Source organism: Cnephaeus nilssonii (assembly GCF_951640355.1).
Source record: "Cnephaeus nilssonii genome assembly, chromosome: 18".
In the NCBI taxonomy this organism is placed as follows: domain Eukaryota; kingdom Metazoa; phylum Chordata; class Mammalia; order Chiroptera; family Vespertilionidae; genus Cnephaeus; species Cnephaeus nilssonii.
The window spans coordinates 729,825-752,149 of NC_137089.1; the positions used below are offsets into that span (position 1 = coordinate 729,825).

Sequence of the window (22,325 nt, forward strand, 5' to 3'; positions counted from 1 at the left end):
TCTGTCCGGCGCCCTGCCCGGGACCCGGCAGGAGGGGCTGGGGGAGCCTCGTGTGCTCAGCGCGCTGTCCACCTGGCGGCCGGCTGCACCCCCCAGACCCCGAGGCGCTGGGACTGCTCCGACCACGGCCCCCCACCCTCCGGGCGTCCCAAGGGGCCGGGGAGGCGGGGGGGGGGGGCAGAGGCCAGGGGGGGCGACGGCTGGGCGGAGCCCGGCAAGGCTGCAGAGCCTGGCGTGGGGTGTGCGGACAAAGGGCTGCTTTGACGGGGATCACGTGTGGACCCGCCCACATCTGGGGCGCTCCGCTCTAGGGGAGCAAAGAGCTGGCGGGTCGCCTGGTTGTGGGGCCAGAGAAAGGCCGGCGGGTGGGGCGCTGGCCTGTAAGAGCTACAGACGGTGACAGCAGGACGGAGGCGGAGGAGCGGGACACGGCGGGCACGTGGGGGGCAGGGTGCACACGCTCCCGGGTGTTGGTGACCCGGAGCAAGGCCCCCCCTGAGCGTGGCCCGGAGGGAGGCTGGAGGCCCCGGAGGGAGGCTGGAGGCCCGGGAGGGAGGCTGGAGGCCCCGGAGGGAGGCTGGAGGCCCGGGAGGGAGGCTGGAGGCCCCGGAGGGAGGCTGGAGGCCCCGGAAGGAGGCTGGAGGCCCCGGAGGGAGGCTGGAGGCCCGGGAGGGAGGCTGGAGGCCCCGGAGGGAGGCTGGAGGCCCGGGAGGGAGGCTGGAGGCCCCAGAGGGGGAGGCTGGAGGCCCGGGAGGGAGGCTGGAGGCCCCGGAGGGGGAGGGGGGGACCAAGGCCCGGGCGGGGCTTCCTGGTGGGCAGGCTGTGTGGCTGCTCGGAGGGCCAGGGCCGGGCCGGGTTTGCGCAGGTGCAGGGGCGAGGGCTGGGCGGGCATCCTGCCAGCGTAGCCTGTGGCCCGTCCAAGGGAGACTCAGCCCGGGGCTCGTCCCTGTGGCCTGAGCGGAAAGGGGGCCCTGATCTCATGGGGGGGGGGTGACGCTGCCGTCACTGCTGCCCCCGTGGCCCCCGTGTCCGGCGGGTGTGACCCCCAAAGTGACTGCCCCTGCCCCGCCGGCCCAGGAAGCAGGGCTCCCCGAATCGCCCGGAGACAGCGGCCTCGGAGTTTTATCGTCAGAAAAAGGCAGTTCATTTGCCGAGCACGAAGGGGCATTATTCCTCCCGCGCAGCCGCTCCGTCTTCCGCGTGTGACTCGTCTTTAATCTCGGGGCAAGCGGAACGCGGCCCGGCACTGGCGTCGGCGGTTTAAGCAGCGCTGATGGATGGCCCCGGGGCGCTCTGAACAAATGGGTTCCGCCTCCCGGGCGTGAACCGGGCGCCACGGGGGATGAGCTGCCTCCTCGGAGCCTCACCTGACAGCGGCTGCACCCGTCACTCGCCGACCAGGAGAGCAGCCGTTTACCTCCGTCCGTTGGTCGGAGGCCGGATGGCCTCTGTCCTAACCTCACGCAGAGGCGCTGGGACTTATGCAGCCCCACAGGGTGCGGTCTGGGGGCAGGAAGGTGAGGTCAGGGGGCAGGGACCTCACGGCCCCATGGCCCCGAGGGGCCCGCAGGGGATTCCCGTCCGTGCAGGGCTTCAGGGTCAGAGGCAGCCCCGCCCCCTGCCAGGCTCCGCTCCTGCCCCCCCCCCCCCCCCCCCCGATCCTCAGCCGCACCCTCCCTGCCATCTCCCCCTGGACAGAGGCCCGGAGCGCCCCGCGGCCTGCCCGCCGCCCTAACCATTGAGGGCCACCCCTAAAACGCAATGGAGGCCCCCAGCGTGGCTCAGTGGCCGAACCCCCTTTTCTCCGAGTCTGGCCTTCGCGGTGGAACCGGGACCCGCCGCCTGTGCTAGCCGGCGCTGGCTTCCCTGTGCAGGAGCCCAGAGCCCGGGACGGCAGGGTCCCCGGTGACCGGAGCGGCCGTCGCGGGCAGGAAGCGGGTCCGCACATTCGTGGGAGCGCGATGGGTGGGAGGCCAGTGCCCCGTTCCCCATCCCCGCTCTGTCCTCCTTGGGGCTTGTTGGGTGCTAAATAAGTGATCTTGTGGGACCTTCGTAAACCTGCTAACCATCAAGGTAACCACATCCTTTTCCAAGAACAGAACCAAAAGTGGCTGGAAAGGGTCCTGCACAGCGTGAGGCCCCCCTGCCGCCTCCCGCTCCCCTCCTCGCAGCCTCGGTGTCGGTGTGAACGGCTTCCTTTGTGCCGAGAACAAAGACCTGAGGGAAAGCTGGCAGGTTCTGCTCCTGAAAAACTTGGTGCCACGGACACCAGCCGTGGCTCCTGTGGTGACAGGCGTGGTGAGAGGTGTGGTGAGAGGTGTGGTGAGAGGCGTGGTGAGAGGTGTGGTGAGAGGCGTGGTGAGAGGTGTGGTGAGAGGCGTGATGAGAGGTGTGGTGAGAGGCGTGGTGAGAGGCGTGGTGGTGAGAGGTGTGGTGAGAGGCGTGGTGAGAGGTGTGGTGAGAGGTGTGGTGAGAGGTGTGGTGAGAGGCGTGGTGAGAGGTGTGGTGAGAGGCGTGATGAGAGGTGTGGTGAGAGGTGTGGTGAGAGGCGTGGTGAGAGGCGTGGTGAGAGGTGTGGTGAGAGGTGTGGTGAGAGGCGTGGTGAGAGGCGTGGTGAGAGGTGTGGTGACAGGCGTGGTGAGAGGCGTGGTGGTGAGAGGTGTGGTGAGAGGCGTGGTGAGAGGCGTGGTGAGAGGCGTGATGAGAGGCGTGGTGACAGGCGTGGTGACAGGCGTGGTGAACAGGCGTGGTGACAGGCGTGGTGAGAGGCGTGATGAGAGGCGTGGTGACAGGCGTGGTGAACAGGCGTGGTGACAGGCGTGGTGACAGGCGTGGTGAGAGGCGTGGTGACAGGCGTGGTGAGAGGCATGGTGACAGGCGTGGTGACAGGCGTGATGAGAGGCGTGGTGACAGGCGTGATGAGAGGCGTGGTGACAGGCGTGGTGAGAGGCGTGGTGACAGGCGTGGTGAACAGGCGTGGTGACAGGCATGGTGACAGGCGTGGTGCCTGCGCTCTCGTGGCTGGAATGGACGTTTCGGAATCGGGGTCTGAGCAGCGCTGCGTCAAATAGGGTTTCTTTTAAAAAATATATTTTTATTGATTTCAGAGAGGGAGAGAGAGAGAGAGAAACATGCACGATGAGAGTGAATCATGGATCGGCTGCTTCCTGCACGCCCTGTGCCCTGACCGTGAGTGACCTCCTGGTTCCTAGGTCAACGCTCAGCCCCTGAGCCCCGCTGGCCGCGCTGTGAGCCGTGGGTCCCTTCTCAGCAGGTGCCGGGTGCCCAGGCCCACAGCTCAGGCTGCCGGGCGCTCAGGTGCAGAAATGGGGGTTTTTGTGGTGAAACGTCCCTGGAATCTTACAGCCAAACAGAAGGCGGCGGCCGCATTGAGTCTCCGTCACCGTCCAGCTTCCGCGCTGTGCCCGCGCCCTCCTCACCCGCCGAGGCCCGGCCCAGGGGACACGTCTGGGCCACGTGGGACCCCACAGGGCCAGGAGGCGAGGGGGCTGCAGGTCGTGGGGCCTGCGCGGGGCTCTGTGGGAGGCCTTCGCTGTCACTTTGCCGCAGGGACCACGGGAGCCGAGGTGTCGATCGCACTCTGGACCATGAGTTCCCGGGGCGGCGGCGTCGTGGCAAAGGAAGCGTTGGAGCAGGAGAGAGGGGGCAGCGGGCGCGCCGGGCGCTCTGGGCCACGTGCCCCCCGAGGCGGTGCCCCTGCTCCGCTCGGCCTGCGTCTGGGCTTCCGAGAGGAGCGCCCTGGCCCGGGGCGCGGGCTGCGGTCGGTCCGGGTCGGGTCGTGCGGGGCAGCCGGTCCCTCCTCTTCTCTCTCAGAATCAGTGGAAACGGGTCCGCGGCTGAGAAATGACTCCAGGGGCCGTCGCTGTGAGAACGGGTGGGCCCCCCTCCGTCTGTCCACAGGGAAGCCCTGCAGCTGAGGTCACAGCCCGGGGGGGTCCCTGGGTGGAGCCGGGGGACAGGAGTCGCCCACAGGCCCTCTGCCTCTGCAGAGCCAGTGCAGCAGCAGCGGGGGCGAGGCCCAGGAGGAGGGGAGGGGGGGGCGGAGGCCCAGGAGGGGGGGAGGGGGGGCCTCAGGTCGGGGGGCGGGGACAGCAGGTCCAAGAGGTGAGTGTCCCGAGGGCCCTGCCAGGCTCCGGCTGCGGGCCTTCCGCGCTCTCGGGAGCCGCCCTGCGCCGGCCTGGCGCCCTGTCCCAGCTCCCTGCGGGAGCCGCGGCTGAGCACCCAGACCACCGCCCGGCGGGGGGAGGGGGGCAGAGCAAGCAGGTGGCCCCGGGCACCTCCCGGCTCACCTACCTGGACACCAATCAGCGTCGCCTGGTGCGTGACCAGCTGTCCCTGTGCCGTGGTCGCCCGGGGCCTTCCGTGACGGGGCCACTGACCCGTGTGCGCCCCGGGCCTCCACTCGGAGCTGTTGCCTGGGGAGCAGCCCCCCCCCCCCCCCCGCACTGTCCGGGGTCCCGGCCTCCCCGCAGGTGCAAGAGGTCCGGGTGCCCGTGGAGATCAAGACGCAGAGGGAGGAGCTCGCTGGCGCGGCTCGGCCGGCGAGGACTTTGAATTCTCAGTGGGCTCCTGCCTCACCGTGTGGCTCACTATGAGCGCAAAACGGGCATTTCTAGGGCGAAATGTTTTTTCTTAAACGTTTTTATTGGTGTCAGAGAGGAAGGGAGAGGAAGAGAGAGAAACATCAATGATGAGAGAGAATCACTGACCGGCTGCCTCCTGCAGGCCCCTCACTGGGGATGGAGCCCGCAACCCGGGCCTGTGCCCCGACCGGGAATGGAACTGTGACCTCCTGGGTCATAGGTCGACGCCGGGGCGAGGGTGAAATGTTTTGCCCTAGGCGTTTGCTGTCACACAAAAGGTCCCCATCACAGCGCCCTGCCTCCCACCCCCCGCAGGTGCCTCCCGCTGTGGCTCAGGGTTCCTGTGGAGCCCCCCAGAGGGCGGGTCAGGCAGCGCAGGGAGGGCCTGACTGTGCCGAGGCCTGAGCCACCCGCCGTCCCCTCGCTGGGCGGGAGCCCCTCAGACACTGCGCCCCCAGAGCAGAGGGGACAGGGGCCGGGGGGGCCTGCCCGCGCTCAGTTCCCAGGGCGGCTCAGTGCCCACAGCCGGGCGCCCCTCCTCGTGGTCCTGGGGTGGGAGGGGCTGCCTGATGGAGGGAGTCCCCCTGGGCTCAGCGAGCGGCCCCCGAGGGCAGGCGAGGCTCTCCTGGGACGGGCAGGCGCAGGGGACGGTCCCTCGGGGCCACGGGAGGCCTGGGACCATCCCGACACGCAGGCCGGGAGGGACGTCCCCTCTGGCCGGGTCCCCTGCCCACAGCCCCGGGAGCTGCGGGGGGAGGTTCTTACAGTCCTACACTGGGGACAGTTTTTCCTTCCAGTTTATCCGTCTGACCACGAAAGCCGAGAGCAGCAGCCACGGGAACCGGTGCCTGGGGGGGAGGGAGGTGCCTGGGGGGAGGGAGGTCCCTGGGGGGGTGGGAGGTGCTGTGGGGCGGAGCAGACCGCCATGGCTCTGGGCGGATGGGGGGACATTAAAGCCGGTCACACTGAGGCTCCGCTGGTTAGGGCGCCGTCCCCGCCCTAGCACGGAGCTGCAGGTCCAATGGGTCAGGGCACACGCCAGAACCAACCAAGGAAATAAGTGGAACAGCAAATCGATGTCTCTCTCTCTCAAGCCAATATAATAACGAGACGTGGAAGCTGCTCATGCCCTGGCCTGTGTGCTCAGTGGTTAGCGTCGGCCCTCGAATCAAAGTCTTGGGTCAATCCCAGGTCGAGGGCATGTACCCGGGTTCTGGGCTCGCCCCTCCTCGATTCCCGCTCTCTAAAAGGCGACGATTAACAAACAAAACCCCGTCACGGTCTTCGCAGCCTCCCCTTCGGCACCAGGTGTGCGGCGCCCCTGACCCTCTCGGCCTCTGCGGGCGGCCCTCGCCCTCGCCCGGGGCCACCCCTCGGCCGTTGGGCGGAGGCCTTGGCTGAGGGGCCTCCTGCGAAGCAGACCCGGGAGCAGGACCCCAGATGGCTCCCGGCCGAGGCCCGACCACAGGCAGGCGCCCCCCAGCTACACCTGCAGCCCGTGCTTCCAACCCGTGAGGCCCTCGAGTGCGTACGCTGCTGCCCACGGGAAGCTCCCGGCGAGCAGAGCCCGGCCACCCGCGCAGGAGGTCAGGGTTCGATTCGCGGTCAGGGCACAGGCCTGAACTGTGGGCTCCACCCCGTGTGGGACGAGCAGGAGGCAGCCAACCCGTGAGTCCCTCTCATCACTGATGTTCCCGTCTCTCCCTCTCCCTCCCTCTCTGACGTCCATGAATAAAGCACAAGCCCCTGTGGGACTCTGAGTGTAAACCCCAGGACAGCGGGGACACGTGACCGCAGGGAGCTCACGGCTGGGGGGGGTGGGGCGCCGATGGGCGGTCACGGAGGCCGGAGGCCGACGGGCTTCCTGTGTGAGTCCCCCCAGGAGACACCTGGGCTGTGAAAACAACAGCTGCTGTCAGCGCCCGTGTCCGTCCGTCCCCGGGAGAGCGGCGTCCGTTCACACGTCAGCCCGTCACTCCCGGCTGTGGACCCTCTGGTGCTGGATGAGGTGGAAGCTCAGGCGGAAGGCGCGGCCGCACTCGGTGCAGCGGAAGGGCTTCTCGCCCGTGTGCACCCGCTGGTGCCGGAAGAAGCCCGACAGGGCCCGGAAGGCGCGGCCGCACTCGCCGCACGCGTAGGGCTTCTCGCCGGTGTGGATGCGCCGGTGCTCCCGGAGGAAGGCGCTGCGGCTGAAGGCGCGCCCGCACTCCTGGCAGGCGAAGGGCTTCTCGCCCGTGTGCACCCGCTGGTGCTGGAGGAGGTTGGCGCTCTGGCTGAAGGCCTGGCCGCACTCCCGGCAGGCGTAGGGGCTCTCGCCGTGGTGCGTCCTCCGGTGCCGGGCGGCGTTGGAGCCGTGGACGAAGGCCTTCCCGCACGCCCCGCACTCGTACAGCCTCTCCCCCGTGTGGATTCGCCGGTGCTTCTCGGCGTCGGACCTCTGGCTGAAGGTGCGGCCGCACTCGGCGCACTCGTAGGGTCTCTCTCCCGTGTGCACGCGCTGGTGCCGCACGAGGTTGAAGCTCTGGCTGAAGGCTTTCCCGCACTCCCCGCACGCGTAGGGCCGCTCCCCGCTGTGCACGCGCTGGTGCCGGACCACGTGCGAGCTGTGGATGAAGGCTTTCCCGCAGTCGCCGCAGGCATAGGGCTTCTCCCCGCAGTGGATGCTCCGATGTTTGACGGCGTCCGAGTAGCACCGGAAGCTCCGCTCGCAGGCGCCGCACCGATACGGCCGCCTGGTCCCGGGGCCCGAGTTCAGGACGACGCCTGACCCGGACGCGCCGTCCTCCTGGCCGCCCTGCCCCCCGGTTTTCTCAGAACCAGCTGGTCCCCGCGGGGCCTCCCTGGGGCCCCCTCCAGTGTCCGCATTCCCACGGCGGCCCGGGAGCCCCCACGCCGGGGGAGGCCCCAGGCACAGGCCCGGCGCCTTCTCTCCGCGGCGCTCCCCTTCTCCCGAAGCCGCCTGCTCAGCAGCCCGGCCACCACCTGGCGCCTGTGGGGGGGAAGCTGGAAAAGAGGGGCGGGAGGCACCGTGTTAGGCCTGAGAAACGATTAATTACGCAAGTGAGCGCGAGGTGGCCTACGCAGGCCAGGAGCAACAGGACAGTCAGAGGCACCAGACGCCCACGTGGGTCCCGCCAGCTCCCCCTCCCCGGACTCCGTGGGGCCAGGAAGGGCGGAGGGACTGGGGGACTCCAGGAGCCGAGGGGACAGGCCCGGCGCTGCTGTGCCCGCTCCGCCAGCCGCCGGGGACGCGGGGCAGAGGTGCTGGGAGGCGGGGACCCGGCCCTGACAGCTCGTGTCCTGGTTCCCCCTTATCACTCTGACCCTGGACTCCCTGACAGCACCGCCCTTCACCCCCAGGCCTGCTCCGCGCAGAGGGCCCAGCTCCCACATCAGCACCAGCGAGAGGCAGCCTGCGGGGTGGGGGAGCCACCGGTCTGGCCACAGCCCCCGTGGCTACTTAACGAGGTCCTGCGGTCGGACTCGGGGAGCCCTGGCTCCTGACATGTCCCGCCCCCTAGTCCAGGCCAGCCCCCCACTCCTCCGGGCCGGGCTGCCCCCTCACCTGCGCGGGAGTCCATCAGGGCGGCTCTCCCTGCAGACGCTCCCGGAGTGGGGACACCTGCTCGGGCAAAGGAAGGAGGGAAGTGACGGGAGAGCGAGGGGCTCCCGGGCCCCCGCCACGCGCCGACCTGCCAAGGCCCCGAAGCCACAGCGACTCCCGACACTGGGACCCCGGTCCGTCTACACGGGAACGGCGCCTCCGGCGTCACACCAGGACCCCGCGGTTCTGCACTTTCCCCACAAGAACGGACCGGTGACCCACGGAGCACCTGGGGCGCAGCGACCCCTGGCGGCCGTCATTGGGCCCCAGCCGCAGCGCCGTCTCCCGCTTCCACTCTTCGCAGCGGACGTGCGGCTCTTTCTCCGCGAGAACCCAGGACGGACACGCGGCCCTGCGCCCCGGCCTCGCGTCAGCCGCCCCCGACCCCGCCCGCCGCCACTCACCTGCAGTCCCCGCTGCCAGCCCGGAGCGACTCAGGCCCCTTCAACCGCGACGGGACCCTTCGGCGACTCTCTAGGCTGCGGGAGGACTGTGCACTCGGCTGCCCGGGAGGACGCGACGCAGGCACTTCCTGCGACGCTCTAGGCCGCGGGAAAGAAAGGAAGAAAAAAAAAGCTTGGCTGCCAAGGAGACCGCGGCGCGAGCACTTCCGGCGACGCTCTAGGATGCCGAAGAAGTGTGCTTTCAGCTGCCCTAGGGGCCACGGCGCTGGTACTTGCGGCGACTCTCTAGGCCGACAGAGGCCTGCGCTCGGCTACCCTGGAGGCTGCAGCGCGACACTTCCGGCGACGCTCTAGGCTTACGGAGACCTGTGCACTTAGCTGCCCTAGAGGCCGTGGCGCGGAAACTTCCGGCGACGCTCTAGGCCGCAAGAGAAGTCTGCGCTCAGTTATCTGGGAGGAGGCTGCTGGGCAGGCGGGCCACGTGCCCAACGCTGACCTCCCTTTGAGTTTTTTGTGTGTTTTTTTTTTAATGATTTTATTGATTTTAGAGAGAGAGGAAGGGAGGATAGGGAGACAGAAGTATCATTGATTGGCTACCTCCTGCAGGCCCCCTACTGGGATTGGCAACCGGGGCATGTGCTCTGACCAGGAATCGAACCAGCGACCTTGGTTCCTGCTCAACTACTGAGCCTCCCGCCGAGTCTTAAAGGAGGTTCCCAGTTCGAGTGCTAGGTCCCTCCATAGCTGTTGTCCAACCAACTTCATGGCAACCCCGCCCGCCCTCCTGCCCCCGCCGGAGTTCAGACTCCGGGACCCTGCCAGCCTCCGCACCCCAGCCCCTGCCTGAGGCAGCCCTACCGCCTCCCCCTGGGCTCCGCCGTCCGGCCAGGGGCAGGGGGGAAGGAGGTGGGGGAAGTAGGCCCGGGTTTGGTGGCGGAGCTGACTGCGCAGGGAGCACATGAAGGAGACCGGCGCTAGTGGAGAAGGGGGCGCCGGGGCCACACCCACCACACCGCCTTGTTTGTACCAAGTCATACAAAACATGCGCAGAAACACTTCACAGGGGTGACCTACGAGCAGAAATGGGTTCCCCCATCCCCGTGGCCTCCCGGTGGCCCCGCCCACAGGCACTCCACCCGCACCCGGCGGACGGTCCCGCCTGCGTCCTCCACATCCCGGCCAGCCCGCTCTTCTCCCGCCGTGCCACCGGGAAGGCGCCCTGCTGGGCTCAACCTGCGCCCACCGGACCCGATGGAGAACCAACCGGGCAGCGGCTGGGGACGGCCCGGGGAACGGGTGGGAGGACCGCCGGGGAGACCGGATCGGGACCGGAGAGCCTCAGGGCGGCTGGGCGCGCGCCTGGCGCTGTCCGAAGTGCTGGGCGGGCGGGCGATGGCCTGAGAGGCTGCCCGCCAGGCCGAGACTCTGGGAGGGAACAAGCGAGGAGCACCCCACTCAGGCCTCCAGGACACCCCTGTGGTGGTGGTGGTGGTGGTGGGGGTCCCGGGAGTCGAAGTCCGGGGGGTTTGGGGAGACACGGCTGGCGGCTAAGGCACGTCTCCTGCGACCCGCTGGCGGAGCCGAGGGCTCAGAAAGGACGGAGGGCGCGGGAGGGGCCTGGGCTCGGCCGCTGCCTCCCGAGGCCGCTCCTGGCCGGGCAGCCGGCGGTGACGGCCAGAGGGCAGAGCTGGGAGCGAGCAGGGGTGAAAGGGCGGGTTCCGCACCAGCGCCCGCAGTTCTGCCCCGAGCGGGCGGTCTGGGCAGGGGCAGGGCAGGACCGGGCTGTGAGGGGCTGGATGGGACCGGAAGGCCCCACACCTGGCTCACCGTCCCCACCGCTGGGAGTGAATCCGGGCTGGCGGCTCACTGCGGTCCCAGAGTCCGTCTCCCTGCGTGGGGCCTGGGGAGCTCCCAGGTGATGGGACGGGCTGGCCCCCCAGGATGAGCTGGGACCCACAGGAGGCCTCCAACCACCAGGGCAGACGGGCGCCCGGTGTCGGGAAGGGCTACAGCGGGAACGAGGGTGGGGCTGGGGCAGACAGGTCTGCGCACCCCGGGGGGAAGCCCCGGACTTCCTGGGGGCCGGGCAGCTGCAGGGCAGGTCTTAGCGTCTCCCAGCCACGTCGCTCGGACTCGGCTGGTGGGCGAGGCCCGCAGGACCGCACCCTGAGCTGCGCCCACGTCTCCGAGACCGTGTCAGCCACAGCCTGCACGAGGCCCAGAAGTTTCTCCAGGAGAACACAGGCCAGGTCCCCTTTCTAGACCACAGCCCCCCAAAGTTCTCCGGCCTGGAAGCCTCCTGTCCCTGAGAGAGAAGGGGCCGCCAGACCGGCCGTGGTGTGGACATGGAGCCCAGCCTGGGCGCTGAGGCGGCAGGGTGACCCCCCGTCACACACTGACCCCCGCTGCCCGTGAGGCATGGCCAGGCTGCACTGGGAGAGGGGGTGAGGGAAGGCGGACAGTCACGTCCCCCTCTCTCCGGGCCTAAGGGACTGAATTCCTGGTGCCTCTGACCCCAGCATCCGCATGGAGGTGAGGAGGTGCTCTGGCCCCTGAAGCTGATGTCCAGAGAGCCGGCCTCCAGGCCTCTCCCCTGGGCGGCTCTCGCTCCGTGGGGTGCAGGGTGGGGAAGCCCAAAGCGCTCGATGTCCTGAGTGCGGCCAGGTGAGGGGCCCCATGGACCGGGTCCCAGCAGGAGGCTCCGCTCCGAGTTGCAGTCGGGGTGGGGGTGCCGCCCTCCAGCAGGAAGCGGCAGGGCAGGAGTGGGCACGCGCTGGGAGACTCATTGCCACAAGGCGGACATGGCTGACCTGAAGAGGGGACACCTGTTCACAGGGAGCACCCGGGCCCCTTGGGGGGGCGGGGGGCGGGGCCAGAGGCCAGCAGAGCACGCCGGGGCTGGCTGCGCGAGGAGGGCACTGCCTCACCGTGCCCAGGACGGGGCTTCGCCAGCTGCCCTCCCCGCACCCTGGGGTGTCTGTGCCTGCGAACACCCGCCCTGTGGTGCCTGACCACCTGGGTGTGGCTCCGGGTAAGTCATGACCCCTCCAGGCTTGGTCCCTTCTCCCCCGAGACAGGCCCTTCGGGGACAAGAAGCCGCCCCACGGCCTCGCCCAGGCAGGAGCAGCTCCGATTTCCGTCAATTAAAAGGAATTTATTCGGGTCGCTACCTGCGCGTGTGCGGTGCCAGCTGGGAAGGAGGGAAGGCTGCAGCCCCCCTGCCCCTGCCGCTGGAGGCCCGGCTGGGCCGCTACTCGCGCGAGTGCACGCGCTGGTGCTGGATGAGCTGGGAGCTCTGGCCGAAGGCCTTGCCGCAGGCGCCGCAGGCGAAGGGCCTCTCGCCCGTGTGCGTCCGCAGGTGCCGGAAGAAGTGCGAGCGGCCGCGGAAGGCCTTGCCGCAGGCGCCGCACTCGTAGGGCTTCTCGCCCGTGTGGATGCGCTGGTGCTCGATGAGCACGGAGCTCCAGACGAAGGCCTTGCCGCACTGGCCGCAGGCGTACGGCCGCTCGCCCGTGTGCAGCCGCCGGTGCCGCGCCAGGTTGGAGCTCTGGCTGAAGGCCTGGCCGCACTCGCCGCACTCGTAGGGCTTCTCGCCGTTGTGCACGCGCAGGTGCTGCGTGAAGTGCGAGCTGTGGCTGAAGGCGCGGCCGCACTGGCCGCACTCGTAGGGCCGCTCGCCCGTGTGCAGGCGGTGGTGCTGGATGAAGCCGGACCAGCCGCGGAAGCGCTTGCCGCACTCGTGGCAGGCGTAGGGCTTCTCGCCCGTGTGGATGCGCTGGTGCTTCAGCAGCAGCGACTGGTACCTGAAGCTCTTGCCGCAGGCCTCGCACCGGTGCGGCCTCCCGCTCCGCGGGCCCTGCCGCCCCCCGAGGCCTGAGTCCTGGCCGAGGCCTGAGTCCCCCAGCTCTGGGCCGCCCTCGGTCCCAAAGGCGCCCTGCGGCACGAGCGTCCTGCGGCCGGCGCCCCTCTTCGGGGAGCAGGACCTGGGCCCTGGCGGCTGGCCCGCCGGCTGCTCCAGGCCGGGCGCCTGCGCAAAGCTGTCCGCACACGTGGGTCTGCGGGGGAGGCCCCTCAGCAGGGCCCTCAGCGCCCCGCCCTGGTCCGCCCCGTCTGCAGGGTCCGGCGGGCAGGGAGACCTTAGCGCCTGCTCGGGCTCCGACTCGGAATCTGAAACAAGGAGCCAAGAGGTGTTTGGCACCCGCCCACGCACCCACCCGCCCCTGGGCCCGGCTATGCCGCTGGGGACCCAGCGGACAGGGGCGCCACAGACTGCGGGAAGCAGAGCCGGGCACGCGGCTGGCGGGCAGCTTCCGCTCTCACCTGGCCAGCAGGCGTCCCTGCCCACCTGGACCTCCTCCACGTCTTGGACATGCAGGCCCACCAGATCCTTCTCCCACCGGGGCTGCGAGAGCACCTCAGGGCTGTGGCCGCGGGAGCCTGGGGGTACAGGGGGGCTGGGCTCATCTCCCCACCTCTCCAGTCCAGGGCTCTCTCAGCAGCTTTCAGGATGCCACCTGCTCCTAGGTCATGACCCCCAACACACAGCACACCCCCTTGCCTCCCAAAGCACCCCCCCCATGGCCTGCCCGGTGCGTGGAGGGCCCTCCGGGTGCACCAGAGCCGAGCAGGGCCAGGAGGCTCCTGCCAGCCCAGCCCAGGGCGCTGCTCGGAACTCAGGTTCCGGTCCTGCAGTGACCTTGGGTGACATCAGGCCACCCCAACCTTTCTCATCTGCGAGTGCCCTGAGAGGCCTGCCCCGGGCTTCCGACCCGCCCAGAGCCTGGCACTCAGCACAGCCGCTGCCCCGCGGACCTCGGCGTATTTGTGTCCGCGGCGAGGCCTCCTGGGGACGTGGGCGTGGACGGTCCCTCTGAGCAGGAGCCGGGCCCAGGGGCACCCTCCGCGCTGGCTCCTTCCACATCTGCACAACTCAGACCCTGCGGGGGTGAGGGGGCGGGGCTAGGCCCCTGGGCCCGCCCACACCAGCTGGCCCAGAATTCTGGGCACCGTTTTGGGGAGCGAGATGCGGGACTCGCTTCCATCTAAGACCCAGGCATGGAGGATGCTGTTCTTTTTGCCCCTGACGCCCCTCCCAAAAGAAACAGGCCCGGGGGACTGTCCCCAGGAACCACTGCTCACAACGCTGGCCCCGCTCAGCCAACGCTGCCTGGGTCCCCACGGGACCTGCGGGTGCGGGAGCCCAGCACAGGAAGCTGCCTGGGTCCCACCCACAGGGTCGGCGAGCCGGGTGAGTACCGTGTTGGCGGCCGTGGAAGTGAAGCGGCGCCTCCTGGTGGGGGGTTCTAGGCGTCCCTGGTGGCTCCAGACTGACAGGGGGCGGGATGCGAGGGGGCTCCTGCCTGTCCCCCAGGGCTGCCATCGCCCCGGCCTGATGGAGGTGTGCACACCCGGACCTGGGGAATGAAGAGCACGACAGGATGAGCGGGTGAGAGGGATAGGCATGCGGGGGGGGGGGGGGGGGATCCCAGGGACGTTGTTCCACGTCATCAGCACAAACAGATCCGAAAGCTGTCCCCCGAATGGCCGGGTGTGTCTCCCCCCCACACACACACCCACAGAACAAAGCACGGCTGTTTCTCCCAGAGGAACCTGCACTGCCTCAGGGGGCCGCTGGCCTGGGGGAGGTCGAGGTCGGAAACGGAACCTTGTCTCCTGGAGCATGAACATTCTAGGCTGAATCTCACTGAGACTTTCCCCCAAAAAGCCCTCCTCAGACCCGCAGGGCCCCGGGGGCTGCAGGAGGTACCTCCCGGCCCTGCCCATGGCGCTCAGCCTCTTTTGGGGTCAAAGACACTTTCCTTGAATCTGGTGAGCAAGGCCGGCTAGTGCGATGAAGCAGGATTCCTTAGCGGGGGAGGGGGGGAGGCGGGACACGGGAAGGACAGTCGATGCGCACTCTGCGGTGGTGGCCGACAGCAGCTGCACGGAGGAAGCGGGAGGCCCCAGTGGGGGTCCCGGCAGGGCTCCGACCTCCTGGGTCAGCCTCCGGCAGCCTCAGCCCTAGCAATGGGAAGGGTCTCGGGCAGCCAGGTGGGTGGACACAAGGCGGGGCTGCAGTCACGAGATCTGGGTGCAGGTCCTCAACCCCCCAGGTCACCTGAAGTGCTCGGTTAAGGTCCTGGGGCTCATCTGGGACGGAGCAGGCTCGGCCCAACCCTGGCTGTCACGCGGGACGCCCACAGGGACACGGGCACAGTGAGCGCAGGGTCCACGCCGCCGGCCCAGGAGCAAACCTTCCTCCGCCCCCTCTTCCCAGCGGAGCCCGTGCCCCGGGGGGAAGGCCCGACTTGGGGCGGGGGGGGGGGGGGGGACGCTTGCCTGCAGAGAGCAGCCTGCCCGGCCGGGTCAGGTGCTCACACTCGCTGGCCGCGGACTTCGGACCGGGGACTTCTCAGCCTCAGTTTACCATCTGCAAAGCGGGCCTGACGGCTCCCGTTCCTCGGGCTCCGGGCGCATGGGGCGGCGCCCGCAAACAGACACGGCGGTCGCCAGGGGCCAGTGCGCCGCCACCCGGCGGAGGCCTCCGCTCCGCTCTGGGGCGACCACCCGCGCCCCCCGAGGCCGGGGTCAAGGTCACGCGGCGGCGGCGGCTACGGGGCCGGATTCGCCGGGACAACGTGCGAGCGCAGGCCGAGCCGGGCGCCCCCGTAGCCGCCGCACCCGTCCCCGCCCCCTCCAGGTGCCCACTCACCTTCCAGCCCCGGGTGGCCGCCGCGCCGGAGCAGACCGGAAGTGATCCCGCCCCCCGCCCCGGCCGCGCGCACTTCCGGCCGCTCTGGGCGCCTGGAGGACTGCCGCCTCGGTGGCCCCAGAGCTTGTGATGGAAGCGCACACATAGCTTGTTCCGGGCTGAGTGGACAAGGGCGGCAGGCCTGACCCTCACCAGTTCCCTTTTTCTGTCTATCCCGCCTCTCCTTGCCCGGCCACCCTATGTCACCCTGAGGGGACAGGGCCTGGGGGTTCTGGTTACTCCTTGCGGAGACTTAGCCAATCGCGGGGTTCCCCTCTCCCCCGCCTCTGCCCCACGTTCGGGGTCACCAGCCCTGTCCTCTGGACCTGCCAGGCTTCTCCGCTTGAATGGCATCTCATCAAGCAAGTGCTCAGGTTTCTGCGGACAGCTCCCCTGACCTCTGGGTCGCCCTGTGGGATCCCAGCAGCTTCCCTGCCCCCACCTGTCAGTTTTGACAAAAGCAAATATCCCTAGACATTGTCCGGGATCCCTTCTGGGAAGCAGACTCGCCTCTCCTGCTCTAAGGCAGGCAGAGTGAGCAAGGGTGTAGGACCTGAAGCGGGGAGCCCCAGGTCCCAGGAAGCTGGCCCGGTGCCTCCCAGACACCCCCATGGGTTTCCCAGGGAGGGAGGGCCACAAGGTGGCGCCTGCAGAGGGACTCGGTTCCTGTCACTGCAGGGGCCACTCCCTCCAGTTAGCAAGTTCCTGTTCTGATGTGTGTTGGCTCTTAGGGGTTTGGCTAATGTGAGGCTGCCTCCCGAGACACCCACGGAAGGCAGCAACCAGCTGGGTCTCTGGCCGTGCCGGCCCAGGCCAGCTTCTGGGGGCGGGGGGGGCGACGGTGGCTCCCTGGGGAATCCTAGTTGCACCCCCAAGCTGCTGAGGTCAACAGAACACAGGGAAGGGGTCAGGACAGATGTTTATTGCCGGAAAACAGGTGCCAACAGCCCAGGACAGGAGGCATCATGCCGAGTGCCGGGCAGTGGAGGAACCAGGAACCAGTGCGGTAGGGAGACCAGGTGGACGCTAGGCCACAGGCGGCCACGGGAAGCAGAGGATGCCCTCCGAGGGTGTGAAGGGACCACAAAGTAACAGTCAGCCACTCTGACTATTAGGGTTAAATTTCTGACGATAAATCAACAGTGGGAAGCACCACCACAGCCCAAGGCCACGAGCCGTGTGTGAGCGCGCGTACGGCCACGGCCACCTTGAGCCCGGGGTCCGTGGGCTCGGTCCTCTCCCCAGGGGACGGAAGGAGAGGCCAATCACCGAGGGCACAAGCCCGCCAGGAAACAGACACCAAGAGGCACAGACACGGAACAGAGAACCAGGATGCCGTGTGGGCAAGGCTGCAGGGACACCGGGCACACGTGGAGCAGTGCATGTAACCCACGCGGCACCCCAGTGCCAAGACCAGGCATGCACTGGAGCTGAGGCACCCTGGGTGCTCGCCCGGAGGGGCGGTGACGTCAGGCCTCAGAAACCAGGTCTGCAGGGTCCGCAGGGGAGTTTGGGCAGCAGCACCAGCCCTGCCCCCCTGGCCAACCTGGATCCCGACGGGACCCTGGTCACAGGAGGCCGCCCTGCAGTTCACCCAGCAGGTGGCTGGGGTCTGTGTGGCCGGTGCAGCTGGACCACAGATGCCGTCACATCCGGGGCAGCACTCAGGCCTGAGGAGCTGCGTGCCACGTGGCCCATCGGGGTGAGTCGGGCAGCTTATCTGGGACGCCGGCCGGCCGGGAGGACACACAGGGGCTGGTTGAAGGGCTGGTGCTCTAGCCCGAGAGGGCCCTGACCGCAGCCAGCCGAAGCACTGCCCTTGGGCTCGGGGCCACGGGCTCGGCACCCAGTGGCCAACGACCTCAAAGGAGCAGGTGAGCGGCCACAGGCGAGTGGACACCACAGCAGGGCGGCAGCGGGCGGTGCTGAGCGGACAGCTCCCGCTCAGGGCTTCTTCCTGGGGTGCCGCTTCCGGTGGCGAATGAGGCAGGAGCTGTAGGCGAAGGCCTTCCCACAGTCCTTGCATTCGTAGGGCTTCTCTCCGGTGTGCGTCTTCTGATGTTTGAGGAGATTCGAGCCGCAGTTGAAGGCCTTCCCGCACTGGCCGCACGTGAAGGGCTTCTCGCCGGTGTGGACCCGCCGGTGCTTGGTGACGTCGGAGCTGTGGCGGAAGGCCTTCCCGCACTGGCCGCAGCCGAAGGGCTTCTCCCCGCTGTGCACGCGCTCGTGGCGGACCAGGTCCGTCCTGTGCTTGAAGAGGCGCCCACACTCCCCGCACTCGCAGGGCTTCTTCCTCTGAAAAGGGACGAACACGGGAACCCCCTGGAAGTCGTCTTTAAAGGAAGCATCGAAGGCGTCAAAGATGTGGGCCTCGTCCTCGGGGCTCAGGCCGGGCTCCCTGCTGTGCTTCTCGGCCAGACGGGCTCTCCTGCGGGGCCCCCTCCCCGCGGGCGCCGGCTCGTCCTTGGCAGCGCACCCCTCCATCTGTGTCTTCCTCTTCCCGCCTGTCGGCTTCTCCATGTCTCTGCGCCCAGGATGAGGCAGCCGTGAGGGGGAGAAAGGCGGGCGCAGTCCTCCGGCCTCACAAAGGCCTTTCTCTGGAACCTTCCTCAGAGGGCCCTGCCTGAGCACTCGGCACTTTCCCGCAGACCTGCAACAGAAGGAGTGATGGCGACCCTGCGGGGCTGAGCACCAAGGCGAGCGCACAGGAGCCTGAGGGCGAGGGAGTGCGGGAAGGGGGAGGGGCCACGGGGACTGCTCACGCGTGGCCACCTGACCACCTAACAGCATCTCCACGGGACACGACCGAACAGAACCCCGGGCCCCAGAACCCCGGCACTCACTCTGGCCGGCTCCCCCATCTCTAGACAGCAGCGGCGTCTGCTCAGTTGCTAACCCAGGAATCTGCCAGGAGACGGTCCCCACACCTGTCAGGTGCCGAGCTGGGCACCACGGGCCACGCCTCCTTGGCGGACCCCACGCTGGAGTTCCTGGACCTTCACTTCCTGTATTCAGGGCCAGAGGACGCGCCTTTGGAGCCACAGGGGGAGGAGCCACGTGCCCTCCCGGAAGGCACCTCCTACCACCTCGGCCTGGATTCCAACCTGCATGACCTCAGGGTGGACTCCCCGGTGGCTGCCCCAGGCCTCCCCTCCCCTCCCTCCGGATCCAGTCCACACAGCAGCCAGCGCCCGAACCCCCCAGGGCTTCCCTCACACCCCACACTGCTGCCCCCTCCGCCCTGGCCCGCCTCATGGCCGACCCCTCACTCCCTCCATCCATCCAGCCTCCTTTAGGTCCCCAAACATGCCCCGTCTTTCCTGTCCCGGTGCCTGGCTGCTTCCGGAAACAGGCCCTGAGAGCGGGCACTGGTGGGCTGGCCCCTCCCCCATTCAGAGCTCTGCTCCAGGGCCCTTCTCAGAGGTCCCTGCGCCAACCACGCCTGCCCGCTCGCTGCTCCCTGCGCAGCCCCTTTTCTGGCAGCACGCCACCCGAGCTGCTCTCCCATGGAGGGCCAAGCCCAGGGCCTGAAAATCCAGCATTGCTGCTCCCTCATTCCATCTTAAAGCATCCCAGCCCGGCCGGTGTGGCTCAGTGGATAGAGCGTCAGCCTGCAGACTGAAGGGTCCAGGGTTCGATTCCGGTCAGGGCACATGCCTGGGTTGCAGGCTCGATCCCCAGTAGGGGGCGTGCAGGAGGCAGCTGATCAATGATTCTCTCTCATCATGGATGTTTCTATCTCTCTCTCCCTCTCCCTTCCTCTCTGCAAATAAAACTTAAAAAAGAAAAAAGCTCCCTCATCTGTCTTTCCCGATCGACGGGATTCCAGCATCGAGCCTTCACACACTCAAGCTCTGTGACGCTCCTGAGAGTAACTACCCAAGATGTGGAGGCAGCCCTGTCCTCTGGGCCCCGCCCAGCGGCTCCGAGTCCTCAATCCATCGCTGCAGGCGGCGCTCCGAGCTGAGGCGTCTGGTGGCGGTGCGGATTAACCTTGTCTGCAAGGGCCCAGCATCCTGGCAGGCGGTCTCACCCCAAACGGCGGTGCTCTAGGGACAATATTCCAAGCGGCAAATGTTGGAAGGTAAATACTCTGAATTCTCTGTTAGGTCAAAAGGCGACACCTGGGCCTCCCCCTTCTCTAGCACGCGGACACAATGCGTTCAATGACCACATGGCCTTCCCAGCGTGGCAAGAGCCTGAGCATCTGGTTTCTTCTAGAGGAAAAGTGCAGATACACCTGACTCCGAGGGGGCAGCAGGGGGGAGCAAGCGGTGGGGGTGAAGGGCGGTGGTCTGGGCTCCGGGGAGCACGCAGAGAGAAGGGGCGTCTCCGCTGGGCAGGGACGGGGATCTCAGCCCCACTCCACCAGCTGCAGCTCAAGGCTGGGGCCTCGATTTAGTGAAAACCGAGAACCAATAGGAAAGCGCAATCGGCTGGGAGGCCTCCAGGGCCGGTGCAAACTCACCTCGGCTCATGTCCATGCCCCTCGGTCCTTCTCGGTCCAGACCCCTCCGGGGCTCCACACCTGCTGCCGGGGGCCTGCGTGGCTCCGCTCTGAGGATTCTGGCCGCTCTCCACACGGAAGCGGCCGTGTCTCTGTGGGGCGCGGGTGGAGGGCAGGGTCGTGTCCTTTTCATCCCCGAGCCCCTAGTTCCGGTCTAGGGCGGGCGCTGCTCGGTGCTCAGGACACCGGCGGCCCGGCTCCGGCTGGCGGGCGCCTCACGCAGAGACCGGGTTTCCTCCCGGCTTCCTCTGCGTGCGGTGCACCCCGGGGACACAGCGATGCTCAGCACGGGGACGACCAGGCCTGCAGACAGAGGGACCGCCACAGGGACACGCACGCCTCGGCCCCACTGCCGGCTGGGCGAGGGCGCTGGCACCTGCTGTGCAGCTTCGGGGTCCCTGTGCTGCTCCCGGGACCGCGCCCCTCGGAGCCAGCGGCTCCGGGCTCCCGGGAACCTCGCTCACCGCAGCCCCGCCCCCCGCCGCGGGGGCCTGGGTCTCAGGGAGAGACCGCGTCCCAGCGGCTGTGACAACGGGGCAAACGGGCACCGCTTGGGGCCCCAGCTGCTGCGGCCGAGCCGAGGCCGACGCGGGAGGCCCCAACAGGGCAGCGCCCCGCCGACGGCAGAGCCTCGCCAGCCGCGCGGGCGACGCCGTCACCTCGATCCGCGCGGAGCTGGTCCTCGCGCAGCCTCGCCCTCCGCCCGCGGCGCCGGGAGCCCAGGCGTGGAGGCCCGTGTCCGGGGTCCACACCCCTTCGGAGGGGCCCGGGAGCCCCTGGCTGAAGGCGGGCAGGGAAGGAGGCCACCCTCGCCGAGCCCGGCCGCAGACCCACGGCTCGGAGACAGCCCTCGGTGGCAGCGCAGCCCCGCAGCCGGGCCACGGCGCCTGCCGGAAGCGCCCGCCGCTGGGCCCGCCCCTTCCGGTGCCGCTCTAGGAGGCGAGGCTCCCGGCCTCTCTGTGGTGCGTCGCGGAGGGCTCCGCCCCCCAGCCGGCTCCTCCCACTGCCGTCGGGTGCCGCTGGCCCGTCCCTCGCCCTGAGCCCCCCTCTTGCACCCCTGCGCCCCTTCCTTCCCTCTGTGTCCCCGCACTCTCTCCCGCACTCCATCACGCACCCCTGCACCCCGCCCATCTCGGGCAGGAATAATGGACGGCGATTAAGAGCGGGGACCACGCGTGAAGCCTTTTCTCACGTTGCTCCAACCCTCTCCCCACTTCCCCGCCCCCGCCCCGCCTCTCCCCACCCCCCCATTCTCCAAGGCCGGAGACCCAGCCCTGGTCCCAGGGGCGCGCTCCTCCCGGTGGCGCCTCCCTGCGTCAGCTGGGTGCTGAGCGCCGCCCCCGGTGGGATCCGCCCTGAGTCAGGGGTCCTGCGAGGTGCACAGGCCTGAGGTCACCCCTCTGCTCCGGGAAGTTCCTGCTGGCCGTGGGGACGCTGACCTGTCCTGTCCCTGCAGACCCCGCTGTCACAGCTGTCAGGGAGCGTGGGGGGCAGCCATGGCAGTCTCTGTCCTCAGGAAGGTCCCGCTTGGGGTGACTCCTGCCTCCTCCTCACCCCCTTCTCCAGCTCGAGAACAAGGACAGGAAGTGCGCTGCGGCCACCTGCTTCCTGTGCTGGCAGAAGCCAAGACGGGTGGGGTGGGTCAAGCGAAAATGGCAGGTGCCCCACGGGACAAAATGGATCTGAGGGGGGCGAGGGGGGCGGGGACCCAGAGTCTTTGGAGAGGATGGGAGCTGCATGGGAGGGGTGCCTAAGGAGGCTCTGCTCCCCAGGGGGCCCCAGAGGCTGCTGGGCCCAGATAAGAAGGGAACACAGTGTCCCCCCTGAGCTGACTCCCAGTGCCAGGGCTGGGTGGGGGACACAGGGCCCCGCCGTGGCCTCAGGGGCTGGTTTCAGGGTGGGGGTGGCGAGGCAGGGAAGGGGTGCTTCCGCCCAAAGGCGGGCACTGCCCTCCTCATTTGGGGCAAGTGGAGGGGTCACTGAGGGAGCAGGGACAGCGGGCTGACGCAGGGCCGGGGAGAGGGACAGACGGACGCCCCACAGAGGACAGCACAGAGCCTGACCCCGCCAAGGGCAGCCCCAAGGTCAGAGCAGGGACCTGAGCACAGAGGCTAACGGCCTGCCAAGGTCGCAGCCAGGAAATGAGGCCTGGTCCCATCTCAGCCCTGGCCCCCTCAGCCCCTTTATTGCCCGGAGGGCCCTGGGCCCCCCAGTCACACCGAGGGCAGATGAGAAGCTCCAACAGCATCTGAGTTGCGGGCAGAGCCCTGACCCACGGCACGTGGCTCCGGAAGCTTCCGGCATCAGCCTCCCGCTCTGGAGGGCCTTCCCCGGGCTGGGGCAGGGGCTGGTGAGAGCCCTCTGAGGCCTGGGGCTGGCTTCCTGCTTCCCCAGGGGCGAGACGGGGTGGGTGGGATTCTCTCTCACCATTGCTGTTTCTATCTCTCTTTCCTGC

General features: G+C 68.7%; 2 protein-coding genes across 4 annotated transcripts; both read right to left on the reverse strand.

The window, feature by feature from the left end:
* Window positions 1-4,519: 4,519 nt before the first annotated feature.
* LOC307114087 (uncharacterized protein) lies at window positions 4,520-15,345 on the reverse strand. The gene is made up of 7 exons (XM_079796289.1): window positions 14,952-15,345; window positions 13,869-14,026; window positions 12,933-13,049; window positions 11,864-12,779; window positions 9,471-9,555; window positions 8,170-8,437; window positions 4,520-7,607 (listed from the first exon to the last, which is right to left on the reverse strand). The coding sequence occupies exons 2-7, from the start codon at window positions 13,990-13,992 to the stop codon at window positions 6,577-6,579; spliced, it is 2,541 nt and encodes an 846-aa protein (XP_079652415.1). The 5' UTR covers window positions 13,993-14,026; window positions 14,952-15,345; the 3' UTR covers window positions 4,520-6,576.
* A 925-nt stretch (window positions 15,346-16,270) lies between these two features.
* Window positions 16,271-21,438, reverse strand: ZFP41 (ZFP41 zinc finger protein). Of its 3 annotated transcripts, XM_079796627.1 has the most exons (5): window positions 21,310-21,438; window positions 19,832-19,962; window positions 19,243-19,412; window positions 18,207-18,368; window positions 16,271-18,013 (listed from the first exon to the last, which is right to left on the reverse strand). In XM_079796627.1, exon 5 carries the CDS (start codon window positions 17,881-17,883, stop codon window positions 17,308-17,310), a length of 576 nt encoding a protein of 191 aa, XP_079652753.1. In that variant the 5' UTR covers window positions 17,884-18,013; window positions 18,207-18,368; window positions 19,243-19,412; window positions 19,832-19,962; window positions 21,310-21,438; the 3' UTR covers window positions 16,271-17,307. The 3 variants fall into 3 exon arrangements, with proteins under 3 accessions (XP_079652753.1, XP_079652752.1, XP_079652754.1); XM_079796626.1 differs by lacking the exon at window positions 21,310-21,438 and having other exon boundaries at window positions 19,832-20,903; XM_079796628.1 differs by lacking the exons at window positions 18,207-18,368; window positions 21,310-21,438 and having other exon boundaries at window positions 19,832-20,904.
* Between the last annotated feature and the right edge of the window lie 887 nt (window positions 21,439-22,325).